This window comes from Rousettus aegyptiacus, unplaced genomic scaffold, assembly GCF_014176215.1.
Source record: "Rousettus aegyptiacus isolate mRouAeg1 unplaced genomic scaffold, mRouAeg1.p scaffold_m13_p_6, whole genome shotgun sequence".
NCBI lineage: Eukaryota > Metazoa > Chordata > Mammalia > Chiroptera > Pteropodidae > Rousettus > Rousettus aegyptiacus.
Window position 1 is genome coordinate 89,611,920 of NW_023416309.1, and position 13,492 is coordinate 89,625,411.

Here is a 13,492-nt window from a genome sequence, read left to right on the forward strand (position 1 = left end):
TTTTTTTCATAAATAAGAGAAAGTTCTATCCTTACTGGTCCTAAATCTGAATAACTATGTCTAATTTTTTAAACCTTAATTACATTATACCTATCAATATGTACTAGAAGAAAGAGGAGAAAAAAAGTCACTACACTAGTACCAGGACAGCACGCTTACAAGATAGCCATTTTATACATTATTAACAGACAGTGATCAACAAAGAGTCTTCTATGAGGTGATGGGGGATGCAGAGAAAGGCAGGGTAGTACAGTACATCACCAACATGGACAAAATAGCAATTAAATTCCCTAGTCTAGACACTGAATTTTGGGAATTTATTGTCTCTTTTTTTCTTTCTTTTTTTTTTTTAAATAAAACTTCTATTTTGTTATTTTATTACTTGAACAAGTTTGGATATATTAAAAGCGCCCAGCATTTTACTTAACCTGGTTGTTTGGAAATAAAAAAAGAAAGAAAGAAAAACAAAAAATATCTCACCAAACAACCTAACGTTTTATTGGAAAAACAAAGAACATGATTTTTTTTTTTTTTAAATGTTGTTTAATTAGAATTGAAAAAGGCTTTTTCTCTTTCTTTCTGAGTTAGCATTTTGGAGCCTTTTGTTTGAAGATGCATTTGCCCTACCATGTCTGTGAATGTCTACGTTAATCTACTTTGTTAGTAAAATTTATAAAAATAGGAGTGCAGCAGCTCTTTATAATAAATGTCGCATTCAGTGTCTCATACTGGCTGTGCCTTAAGTACCAAATTTATAAACGTAACAATTTAAAAAATATTAATAAAACGGCAATATCACATTTTAAAAAAGGAAAAAATATATATCCACACTACAATATGTTTTAATGCCATCTATTGAGTTGTACTTCTATAGTTGCTGTTGCCGACCTATTACCAATATTAAAAAAAAGTTAAATTAAAAAATATCCTTCATCATAAGTATTTTTCCCCAACTGAGGACCATATATTATAACAGCCAAATGTTAACATGTGCAAACAGGAAACTGTCAGTTTTTCCCACCAGTCACAGTGCAGCGATGTTTATACTTTTTATTTTTAAAATTCTGTTTACATCTACAATAAATTAAAAAAAAAAATTCTTCCATAGCCTCTCTGGTGATACTTGCAGCACTGAGGTATTAAAAAAAATATATAAACCAAAAGGTTGCTTTCCTAATTTGTAAATAGAAAGTGAATGGAGAAAAGGTTTCATTGACGCAGGCTTATCCACTCCTGGCCCAAGGTCCCCCAGAGCTGGGGGTGGGTGGGGGGCAGGGGGGGAGAAGAGAGGCAAAGTGTCCTAGGGACCTTTGGAGGTGCTGAAATGATTGGACAATAGAAAATGATCAAATATTTAAAAATTAAGACTGAAAAAGGATGTCTCCCCACCCCTCCCCACCTAAGCCAAACAGGTGTGCTTTGAAACTTTAAATATGTTAAATATTAAAATTGTAGCTTTGTTTTTAAAAAACTTCTTGGGAAAAGCAGTTTTTCATATTTTAAATAAAAATCTAACTAGACGGTAACATTTGAAGCTGTGCACAGACGAGAGGTTAATATGCTGGTATGACGCTAATAAGAGTTAGTTCTTAGGTCTATCACACAGACGAAAGGAGCTAAACAGTGTTCTAACTTCTCCTGGGGTCGTCCTGGCAGCTGGGTGTTCTCCCGTCTCAGGTACTCGCTTGGTTCACGTTCCTTTCCCTTCTCCTGCCACAGAGCATCAAACTGCCTGGGACCGACTCCCTCACAAAAATATTTTTGATTCTCTCTTTCTTAATAGTTTCTATGTAGTTAATGGAATTGTATTTACAACGTTTCTTTTTTAGAATTCACAATTTCAAAAAACCTTATAATATCACCTCTTTCAACAGAAAAAAAGCACTTATAGAAAAGGAGGACACTCGAAACATGGTCGTCCTTACCTTATTGCCGAAAATAGATATACTTAGGTTAACAAAGAGACATCACAAAAAAGAACTGCCGTAGAGTCTGTTAATTAGCCTACTACATCTCACTTCTTATCTAATGCAAAGTAGAAAGTCCATGCCCACCTCCCGCTCCACACTTCACAACTTCGCTTCCATGTGTGCTCAAGTTCTACCTGAAAATTCATATAGTCTCAGAATTGGTACCAAAATATTGAGAGTAATATTACCATCTCAGCATCCTTTAAAAGTGAGAACACAATCAACACAAGCAAAAAAAAAAAAAAAAAATTTTTTTTTAAGAAAAAAATAATACCTTAATATAACAATTATACTATGGTTAGCTTTTAACTAGATATTAAAGCTATATGACTACTGGACTACGTCAAAATCACTACTGAATGTGATTCAAAGAGATTTAAAAGGAGAAGGGACATGAGAGCAGGGGAAGGGAAACCATCAAGAAAAATGAAAACAAAACAAAACCAAAATCATGGGTTATATATACATTTAAAAGCTGTTGTCTTATATTACAGCAGATTCATGAGATGATGAGATGTAGTCAACCCTCGATCCGAAGTGAGCCATCTCTGGTTGGGATGGGGAGTGAGGCTGGTGGGGGTCCAGGTCGGATGACATCACCTAAACAAAGGGCCACTCAGAAACTTCGCCCAGTCTTGCCTGGACATCCAGGTATGCTCTGCAGGGTGCAGAAGGTCAGGGGTGGGGTGGGGTGGGGTGCCCAGAAGAGAACATAAAAGTGAGGGGGGGGGGAGGAGAAAAAAGTATTAGGCAAGTACACGATTTATTCCAACTTTTTAACTCTCGCTTTCAAAGTATGACTACATGGGGCTCCTGAGCATGCTTGAAATGGCCTGGCTAAACAGCTTGCTGGTGGCACAGCTCGGGAAGCAGACACCTGAGCCAGGCCTGCGGCTGGGGAGAAGGCCGCTGCACACCTCATTTTGCTGATTTGATACGGTACTGTAGAATTTGGAGGTAATGGCAGGAAACGCGGCCAGCAAATGTGGTCATGCTGTGTTTTCGACTAGACTGGTGAAATACACATTGATCAGCAACGCTTTTTTTTTTTTTTTTTCCCCCTGGTTAAACTTCTGCTTTCAAAGTAAACGTTTCAAAAACTTCTGAATGTCAATAACTAAAATTGCAAATTTCCACTGAAAATAATCATATTGCGTACTACAGACTCAAGGCTGAGTCACTTATCAAAACATCCACAACAAATAACCAGCTTTGGTTATAGGAAATAAAAACAGGCCCAGGAGTCACAGACTTCCTAGCTGAGTCCCCCCTAACTGACTGTGAGCCAGGGCCCCTCATCTGCACTAAACGTCGGATGGCACTAAAGTGTGTGTTTTGGTGCAGCCATGTGACTCAATGGGCTCACATAATCCAGTTTGGAGGGGGATGGGTCGTTACCTCCTCTCTCTGTTATTTTCTCCTTCTGTGGAAACTGAGTCCTAAAGCTGCATGGAGGATGGGCTGGCGGCAGCTTTGCCCCATTCCCTACCCCATGGAGAGGCTGCAGTGGCCTTGGAGGGCATGGGCTACAGGTGGAAGCCCTAGACCACCCTCGTTTTTTCAGGGGAGGGAGGGAGGGAGGATGTGCGGCCCCAGTGGATCTGCTGCACTTGGTGGTGGTTTAATCCCCTCATCATCTGACTCCACAAAGGGCCAGTGACAGCTCCTCCCCCAAGTTCCCAGATTTCTCAGTCCACCTTGCTCTCAGAGGAACCTTACTTTCCCTGGGGCCCCAAACCCAGTTTAATTAGTAGTGAGTAGCTCTCCTTCAAACTGTTAGTGGCCTCTGGCTCTGGCCAGCAATGGCTGGGTCAGCGCTCTAGGGGAAGTGGAGGCGAGGGGTGGGGAGAGTCCACACATGGTTTATTTGGTTAAGAGAGGCAGTTGCGTTAGTTAAGGTGATTCCTTAGCAGCAACGTTAGAGAAATCCAAAAGAAATTTATGGAGCTCAACTTAACTTTGTCTCCCCACTGAGCCCACTCTAGATTCCTGGCTGACCCGGGGGCCTGGTAGAGGGTGAGTCCTCTACAAGAGAAGCTTACTACGAACTGCAAACCAAAGTAGCGACTCCATCTCCAGCCCGGCTTCTGCTAGGTCCCGGCTCCCAGAATGATAGGCGCTCATGTCCTAGCTGGGATTTTCCAAGTGGGACCCATTCCCAGGCTTCTACTGTCACTCTCTCTCTTCCAAAGAGACAGACCCATGTGTCAACCCCCAAACTAATGTGCTAACAGAGTACGCATTTAGCTTTCACAAGAGAATCCCTCTCACTTCCTTGTGCTCTCCCCAAGAACGACAGACACTCATTTTCAAATGAGAATGTGACAAGAGGCTCCCTCACTAACTGGCCCAACCTCCCTCTCCTCCACTCCACCCCTTCCATAGCCCCATCAAAGTGATTTAAAAAATGTTTAATTAACTGGAGCTCAGTTTAAAAGGTTAGGAAACTGGCAGGGATCCAAATCCACGTTACGCAGGTGATATCGTTAATTTAATTTGCTTTTCGAGCGGTAATCTGGATAATTACTCAGTAGTTACTGGCAAAAATGTTTTCTTTTCACTGAAAGATGGAGTCTGGCTGTTCGACTGCAGGAAACCCATTGGCTGAGGCCAGGGAGCTCCGGGAAGCCAAAAGGGCCCAGCAACCCTCAACATCAGCTCCCAGGACCTCGCCGGGAGGCCTGGCCCCCACCCCAGGCCTGGCAGAAGCCCAGTGTTTCCTTGCCTCATCCCCCTGGGACGAGCGGATGGGCACAGCACGAGATCTCCTTCCAGTTTCCCACGCTCTTGATTGTATTTCAAGACAAAGAAAGATGAGGGGAGGGGAAGATAAAGGAAAGGAATCAAAAGAACCAAATCAAGAGGAAAAATAAAAAAGACAGTAAAAAATAAAAAGTGGGGGTCATGATTAAAACTGGAGAAAGGGATGAGAGATTAAAAGACGGGATTTTTTTTCTGCCCCCCACCGCCCCCCAAAAGGGGTCCAGAAGGAGGAGCGATGTTGATGCGACGAGATCCGGGCCCGTGCGTACTTGCATGCCCAGCGCACACACAGGTACGACACGCCCGGCAGGGCGGAGACACATGGCAGAGAAGGTAATACCTCAGAGTGAGATGGCAACGAAAGCACCTGCTCAATGGTATCCATTTGTAAAGGCCGTTGCAATCAAAGGTCCCTAAAATTGCACAATTGTTAAGGTCATCAGCACGCTATACATGGAACAGATTGTCATATTCTGGGAAAGGAAATTATGTCTGGGGCTAGACTGTGGTTGCCAGCATGAATATGTAATTCTGAGATACCGTGCCCTGAGGGGCCAGGACAATGCCGCCCTCTTCAGCTCCAACCCCTCCAGCGCCCACTCCCCATCCCAAGCCTGTCTTCGGACCCAGGGGAAAATCGAGAGCCAGATTCAGGGGGGGGGGTGCGTGATGGGAAAGGGGGGGCTCAGGCCCCAAGTGAGGGGCACTGGGGCCCTGACTCCCGGAGTGCAGAGATGACAGTGTCTCTGTCCACAGTCCCAACGGCTCCGGCTGCGGAGGAAGCAAGCCGCGCAGACAAAACGTGATGCTATGTGGTTATTTCCGAAAACTACCACAGCCCACGGGTCAGGACACCCAGGCTTTTCAAGAACAAACAGGGCCTGTGTTTCCGGGTGCTGAACATGGAAATGAGTTGTGTTCTACGTGGTGACAGACGGTCTCCCAAACCGATGCAGCTCTCAGCTGAATAACAACACTCTGGATTGGGTACTACAGCTGATCCGAGGGGATCTGACTCATCAAACTGCTGACTTACGTGATATTGGCGCTTGGGAGTGGAACTGAACAAGGACCCAGGCTGCATAGGCCAGGGCTAGTAGGAGTGTGTGTGTGTGTGTGTGTGTGTGTGTGAGAGAGAGAGAGAGAGAGAGAGAGAGAGAGAGAGAGAAGGAATGTATGAATGTGTGAGACTGTGTGAGAAATCGTGCATGTGAGACGGTGTGCGTGTGTGCGTGCGTGTGTGTACGGCTCCCAAGTCCAGGGGCAGGATCTGGCCGTCCTGGTGCCTCACACTGTCTGCACTTGCTTTGCTCTCCCCAGCGCAGCCTTCTCCTGAGGGGGACAGGACCTCGGACAGCAGACACTCCCATCTTAGCTCAAAGCCAAACGGCCTCCAAAATGCTGAGGTTGGCTAGGGAGAGGTTGGCCAATTTTGTTTCCCAAATGGATGGGACAGCGAGCGAGTGGGCTCAGGCACATTCATGCTCACACACACCGGGAGGGGAAAGAACAATACAATCTGAAAACAGCATGCAAATCTGTTAAGCAAATTTCCATGGCCTGGATTAGTCAGATTATAGAACCACAGAGCATTACAAATATCAAATGCATCTGGCCTTGGAGGGGGGCACAGCTAAGAACACGAATGGGAACTTGGAACCTGGAAACTAAGAAACATTAGCAAAGGAAACCTCCTGGGGGGGCCTGCACTCCACACCACGTCCCAGCCACCAGCTCTGCCACTGGACCTTCGGCTGGGGGACTCTAACGACTAAGGTTGCTACTCTGAGTTGGGGGGTCTGCAGCTGAGGTCCTGGCCCACATGACAATCTCCAGAAGGCAGAGGTCAAGATCAGGGGCTGACACTGAGGACCTACTGTGTGCCAGCAGGCAACATATCCTATTTCCATTAATTCTTAGTCTTTCGACTTATTTTCCTTTTTCAGTGAGGGAGGTGATGGGTTATATAAGTGGCTCAAGGTTGCGTGGGCCGAAGGTGATGGAGTGGCGCTCTGAACCTGTCCTCCTCACACTCCTTCCACTCCATCACATGCCCTGGCCCACAGGTGCTCAGGTAACATCTAAACAGAAGAGCTGCAGCCCGAGGTGGCTGATGTGACGTGGATGGGGGACCCACCACCCTCTCCTTGGCTCCCAACTCTAGGCTTTTCCAGCACACTCTCCCCATAGGTCATGGGAGATGGGCAAGTAGGCGGGAGCAGGAGGACAGGGGAGGACAGATACTTACAGCTATGCCGTGGCCAAAGCCGGAGCCCGGCTGTGGGCTGGCTGCGCTTATGTAATTCCCCACTCCGGAGTCCTGGCTGGCAGGGCCGTAGAGATCGGCGACAGGTCCTGGGCTGTTGGCCCCCGGGAAGCCTCCGGGCCGCGCCGGATTGGAGCCTGCCGGGGAAGCGGGCGCGCCAAAATTCGGTTGAGCACTGTAGCTATTCAGGACTGGTGTGCAGAGAATAGAGCTGGGTATGAGGCCAGAAGCCAGGCATGCACCGGTCATCACAAGCCAAACACTCGAGAAAAACAGCTGAGGCCCAACTTCTAACACTCAACCAAGGCCATGCGAAAACATTAGCAGGGACTCAAGAATACTCAGCCCAGGCTACTACTAAGAAGCTCGGAGCTCCAAAAATATAGAGAATAAAAAAACAATCATTCAACACACTACGGCAACCAACCGGAGGTGCTTCACTGCCCACCAAATTATCACAATAGAAATAGAGATATATATGGAAGAGAGAGAGAGAAAGAGAGAGATTTTTTTTTCACATCTGAATTGATGCTCATGCAGTCTTGTCTAGATCTGGGCACGTTGAGACAGCATTCACATCCCATGCAAACTACAAAGGAACTAGTTTTAGACTACACATTGTGTTAATATTGATATTAAAACGTGACAGGAAACAAAGCAATTTGTGTCTAGGCAAAAAAATCTTTGGGAAAGGGATTTTTGATTTTTTTTTTTGTTTCACTTTTTCTTGTTTGTTTGCTTTTGGATCCATTAAATGACAAATTTGTTTTAAAAAAGACAAAAAAGATCTCCATTCTCCAGCCCCCCCAAACCACTTCCCGCCTCCCCACTGGCTACTCCCTCCCTTTCCACCCTTCCCATTTATGTCTCTGCATGAAAGTTGTCCAGTCCATACTGAACGTGGTCGGAGGATGGGGTATGTCATGGAAAGTTTGGGCATCTTAACGTAACCGTAATGATGGTGGCAGAGGGTTCCCCTTTCGGGTGAAGAGCAGGGGATGGAGGGAGGGGATGGGGTGGGGATGGCAAATCTGGAGGCTGGGGCCGAAGCTGGGTGAATGCCAATGATATTCTACAGGACACCCACACACTCACCTCCTGCAGTAGAAGGAAAGGGGGGATTTAAACTTTTTTTTCCTTTTGTTTAAAAAAAAAAAAAAAGACAAAGAGGTATGAATGCAGAACATACTGATTGAACCAATTTATCGCTAAAGCATATCAGACCGAGATTCCTGCTTGCTGTTAGTTATCTTCAGATATAAATTTGACTGAGAAAAAGAGCTAGGAATGTACCTGCAGAGGCAGGACTTCACACCCACTGGTCCCTGGAGTGGTGAGGGGAGAAGGCAGGGGGAGGAGACATTGCCTTGGGCCCCCTTCTCTACCCTCCCCCAAATTCCATCATCTCCTCCCCAGTGAGGGCCAAAGTCTGTCAATCGGGTTAATTTCGTCTCAGCTCCATTTTTCCTTAGTAGCTTAAACGTTTTCTTTTTCCAGGATGGAAAAAAAAATTTTTTTGTGTGTGTTTTAATTGCAAAAGTAAGTTCTCATTGATTTTTAAAGCTCGAGGTGAGTCTGGGGCTGGTCACTTCTGGGCTATGGCTAATGTCGAAGAACCAGACCATCGGGGCTGCACACATTTTCAGGGCTCCAAAGGGCAGCTCCTCACGAGGCTCTTCTCCCTCCGCCCCCTCAGCACGTCTGGCTCCGCCCTGTGACCGCTGAACTCCCCTCACCGCCACACCTTGCCTGGAGCCTGTGGCTGCAGTTCCCTACTTTTGGTGGGGGTTGAAGAGCAGGACGTGGATTGTCACTGGATGGGAAGACAGTAGTGACCATGCACAGAAGCCAGGCTGGAAGGGGACTTCAGTGGGGACAAGAAGATACAAAAAGAGACCACACCAAGCTGGGCTTGGCTTCTGACTCAGCAGAGGAAAGAGAAGCTGCCACCTCAGATGCCCTCTGGGGCAGGAGGCCCCATGGCGAGGCCCCCTGGAAGGCGTAGCTAAGAAATGAAGAAACTGGCAGATGAAAAGAACAGGTTAAAGAGAAAAGAAAAATCACAAAGGCTTAGAGCAAGGGAATGGCTGATTTGGGAAGGCGCTGGCAGACAAAGAGGATGGGATTTTTGAATACAGAAGATTAAGCTTGCAGATAACATTTGGCCCTTCTCACACATGGAGGCAAATATCAAGCTGAGACATTCAAAAGGCGGTATTATCTTGGTCTAACACACTCTTTTCCTCTGGGCTAGGGAAAATGGAGAGAGCTCAGATAGTGGACTCCTGGTTCACCCAGGCACCTGACCCACCTCCTATAAAGTAACTAACAAGTTACCAGCCTGTTCTGTTTCAGAGGGTAGGAAGCCACAGTGGAAGACAGATTTTTTTGGCTTCTTTCTCCTCTGGCTAGATGAGGATCCAGGAAGATGGTGGGCAGGCCCACCCATCTAGGGCCTGGGGAGAAAGGAGGTTTCAGTCTTGGCTCCTTCCAGCACAGGGAGAACCACGCAGAGACTAATCCAGCCAGTGGAAGCAGACTGGGAGTCAGGATGCAGCAGCATGCCCATGGAAGGATGCTCCAGAACCACCTGCCCCCCCCCCCCCACCGCCCCCAACCATAGGCTTACAAGTCAAGAGGGCTGGTGGTATTTTGCCTTTCCCTGGCTACCTCTCCCAGTCCTATGTGCCTATGCCTGTAGCTTAAGAGTTGGTCTAAAGGAAATTTCACAATAAGCAGCTCTTCTTCGGCCTGAATCACCCTTCCCCACTCAGTCAACTTCTATCAAATGACACTAAGTCACCATAGAGAAGGCACTGTATTAGAATGCAGCTTTAAAATCCCAAGTCCTCTATCATTAAATAAACTTGTTCCTCCCAATGCCTAAGCCCCAGTTCGAAGCCACCTTGCAGATATCTTCCAGCCAGGGGTGAAAGAGCAGGCTGTGGGTCTCCGCCAGAGGGTGGAGTCGTCAGGAAGAAGCAGTCAGTTCAGGGCTGGTCCCTTCTTTAGGCGTGTGCGTGTGTGTGTGTGTGTGTGTGTGTGTGTGTGTGTGTGTATGTGTGTGCAGGGAGGGTTCTTAGTACATATTGCTGAATAAATAAAGTGCTGAGATTTATAAGTGGGACATTACGACTCCTGTCTCAGAAGAGGACAATGTCTTGCAAATAGCTTGGCATTTTTTTGCAGCAGAAGCTGTGAGTGTTAAGTGGCCTGGACCAAGCCCTGCACCAGGCTGGTTGTTCAAGGTGCTCACTCTTCTCCATCAGCCGCCCTGGGCAGCACCCACAGCAGCGGTTTAATCCTGGACAAGCTCCTCTTCACCTCGACCCTCGTCCCCCAGCATCCTCTGCGCTTATCCATCCAGGTAGCCAGTATGTTGAGGGAGGCAGCCAGGATGTGGAGACAGGGAGCACTGGACTTGGAGTCAGAAGACCTGACTGTGACCCAGCCCTGACCTTAGTGTCAGCCCCTTATCCACTGGAGCCCTCATATGTGACTGCTGCCTGCCTTAGTCAGCCTGACTTTCAGTGGGCTGCAGCGAGAATGAAAAAGAGTAAGCACTCTGTGATTTGTCGAGTTTAAAACAAATACACCTATTTTGGAAACAGTTGCATATGCAGAGCCTAACAAAGCAGGTACCATAGGTAGATTTAGGAAACTCTGATATAGGAAAATACAGTTCACTCGCCATACAAATCAGGTGATTTACAAAAGGAACCAATTTGTCTGCTTGATGCATTTAATCATCTTGGACCTGAAGAAAGAACTCCAGGGATGGAGGGCAGGAAAGCAGGGACATGAAATCTTACTGAGGCCAGAAAGAAGAAATACATTTGCGTTAAAGTGAGAGGCATTTTACACTGGATAAAAGGAGGAATTTCTTGCCCATCAAGGAAAGAAACAACAAAATAAACAAAAACACCCTGACTGAGGAAAGCCTGGGAATCTTATCCCCGAGACCTTAGCAAAGGTCTGCCCTTCAGGCTTAGTCCCTCAGCTGGACCTCACTTAGACCCAAAGCTCTGGGCACCTTTGCCCTCGGGGTTTTACGGCAAGCCCAGGAGATGCCTACTTCTGCTGGTGCGCAGTCTGAGTGGAGCTCTGCCCAGGTGGGGTCAGAAAGTGTTGGGCCGAGGGTGGAATAAGTCATGGGGAGCACGGGAGATTGTAGGGGCAGGCGATGAGAATCAGAACCGCTTCACTGTAGGTCTAGGAGAGGCGTGGATGTCCAGGTATTTCCGTATGATTCCTAAGTGATGCCGCTGGACTTGAGGCAGAAAGCTAGAGCCCAGGACCACGAGGGGGGCCTCTGCTGGGAGGGCACCTGTGGCTCTCAGGTCTGAAAAGTGAATTATAACTGATCCAGAGAAAGGAACTGTTTACAAAGTCCTTTCCAGGTGAGCTTAGCCCGTGTATGTGGGACAAGACAGGACCTAGCCACGACTCAGCCTTGGACCCAGATCCCGGTTTGGGGGGGTTTCACATTTCCCCAAAGGGCAAGACCAGCCCTCAAGACAATTCCAGTCACTCATAGTGTGAATTATCTGCTGCTGCCAGGTTTAATCTCTGGCGGGAGGCCCTGGTGGCCCCTGGCACATTTCTGGAAACACGGCATGTACTGCTCAGGGTGAAACGAACGGTGGGCCTGTCCTTACTAGGTCCAGTTCAGAAGGTAACGTGCCGCCAAAATAGAATTTATTACACGTGCGTCTAGGGCCTGGTAGCAGGGAGGCTGGGCTGACTGGTGGCCCCCATTCCTAGCCCCGGGTGCCTGTAAAAGGCGGGACCAGGAACATGAGCCCACGTGATATTCTTTGAGACCAGGGTTCCGTTAATTCATTACAATGGATTTTAGGGGTTTTTGTTTATTTTAGAGAATTTAAAGAAACTGACTGAAAGTAATATGTAGATGAGCTAGGCTGGTGGGCTTGTGTCAGAGACAAGAGGTCAGGGTCACTGCCCCCTCCAACACTCACTTCTACCATTGTCTTGTCTATACCACGTATCTGTCTGCCTTGATTAAAAACTCCACAGCCTACAGATCTGTCTCCTCTATTAGCAAGGGACTCCTCAAGCAGGGTGTGTGGACAGGTGGGTGGCTCTCAGTGGTCTCATGGGACTCTATGTTCTCCAGAGCAACAGCGACCTGTCTATGTTCCCCCATGACATTGGGTGTGCAGTGGGTGCTGGGTCCATGATGCCAACCGGCCGTCAACGGCGAAGACCTGCATGGGCCCCTCTTCACAGCCAGCCACTCCTTGCTTGAAAGTTCCGAAGAGTGGGAGCTGGGCAGCCAAGGGCCTTCCTGGGAACAGAGCGGGGGACCCCACTCCACAGGCTTCTTTCTGTGCCCTCTGACGGGAGAGCCCACTATAAATTAATACAGATGATTGAATGGGAAAAGTCAGCATGAAAAGATAAACTTGTTTCTGATAATGAGAGGAGAAACACTCAGCTGTGAATTATTACGGCATGTCTTGAACAGAGCAAGGGGGGATTACACTCCAGCAGTGTGCCCGGCCACTATGTCCTTGGCTCCAGCTTTTTTCCTAGAGCTTAGCCTGAAGGTGGGAGAGAGAGATAGAGAGGACCAGCAATTATGTCCAACCTGAGAGAACCGTATGACTAAATTAAAGCCAAATCAGCTCAGGGACCCAAATGCAGGAACGATCAATTTTATATATAACGTTATTTTTTTAAGCTTTGCTGAAATTCAGTCTATTTCAGAAGGGAAGGAGAAGAAATGCTTTAAAACCAGGGGGAAGATTAAGAGGGCATCACAATGGTTATTTCTTTTCCCCTGTCGCCATATACGTATATACAAATATGTTACTGAGAGGTACAAACTCAGCCTGGTGTTGACAAGCCCTGACATATCCAGAGTTGCCTGGCTCATCTTAAACACCACACAGATACATGGGGAGCATCTGCTCATTCACAGGGTGCACAGGGAAGTCAGAGTCAGTGTCTTGGGCATCGGCAATAGCAGGTGCCGGGCCTGTAAGATTGCGGTTTCTGCTCGTTCTCTCAAACCTAACCTGCTTCTGACCGGCAGGTGCTGATACCCCCCGGTTAATACCAGCGCATCTCAGGTAGGGAAGTGATGCACTGGAGAACCAAAGACTTGGGACTAAGAATTTCGTAGAGTGGTCTAAGCTTCTGTTCAAATTACACTCCCCTAGAAAAGGTTAACGTCACTATTGGCTGGCTCTAAACCCCTCACGTCACGTGTCCATGGTGAACCTGGAGATTCATACCACCACTCGGACCAGTGAGGGGAGAGAACCCCAAATGCCTAGAGGGGGCCCATCTGAGGAGGGCGTTGTGGCCGGGACTGTATATACTCTCACGCTGAGGTACAATCTCAATAGAAGACAGCGTCTTCTCTTTCCATCTTGATGCTCTTTTATTAACGGCCCTGATTTGGGTCCGTGGTTATGTCTGTCCCCAACTCGGGAAGGGCCAGGGCCAGCTGGTTGAGAAGGTGGGT

General features: G+C 47.4%; 1 protein-coding gene across 4 annotated transcripts in view; it reads right to left on the reverse strand.

The window, feature by feature from the left end:
• MSI2 (musashi RNA binding protein 2) overlaps positions 1-13,492 on the reverse strand; it is a 375,244-nt gene that overhangs the window by 2,558 nt on the left and 359,194 nt on the right. For 2 of the 4 annotated variants that reach the window (XM_036223611.1, XM_036223608.1), the window contains 3 exons: positions 6,982-7,190; positions 5,074-5,146; positions 1-2,628 (listed from right to left, as the gene is read on the reverse strand). The exon at positions 1-2,628 is cut by the window's left edge and continues 2,558 nt beyond it. In XM_036223611.1, coding sequence (XP_036079504.1) covers positions 5,105-5,146; positions 6,982-7,190 — 251 coding nt within the window. In that variant the 3' untranslated portion in view covers positions 1-2,628; positions 5,074-5,104. The remainder of the gene's footprint in view (positions 2,629-5,073; positions 5,147-6,981; positions 7,191-13,492) is intronic. The other 2 variants (XM_036223610.1, XM_036223609.1) reach the window with 2 other exon arrangements.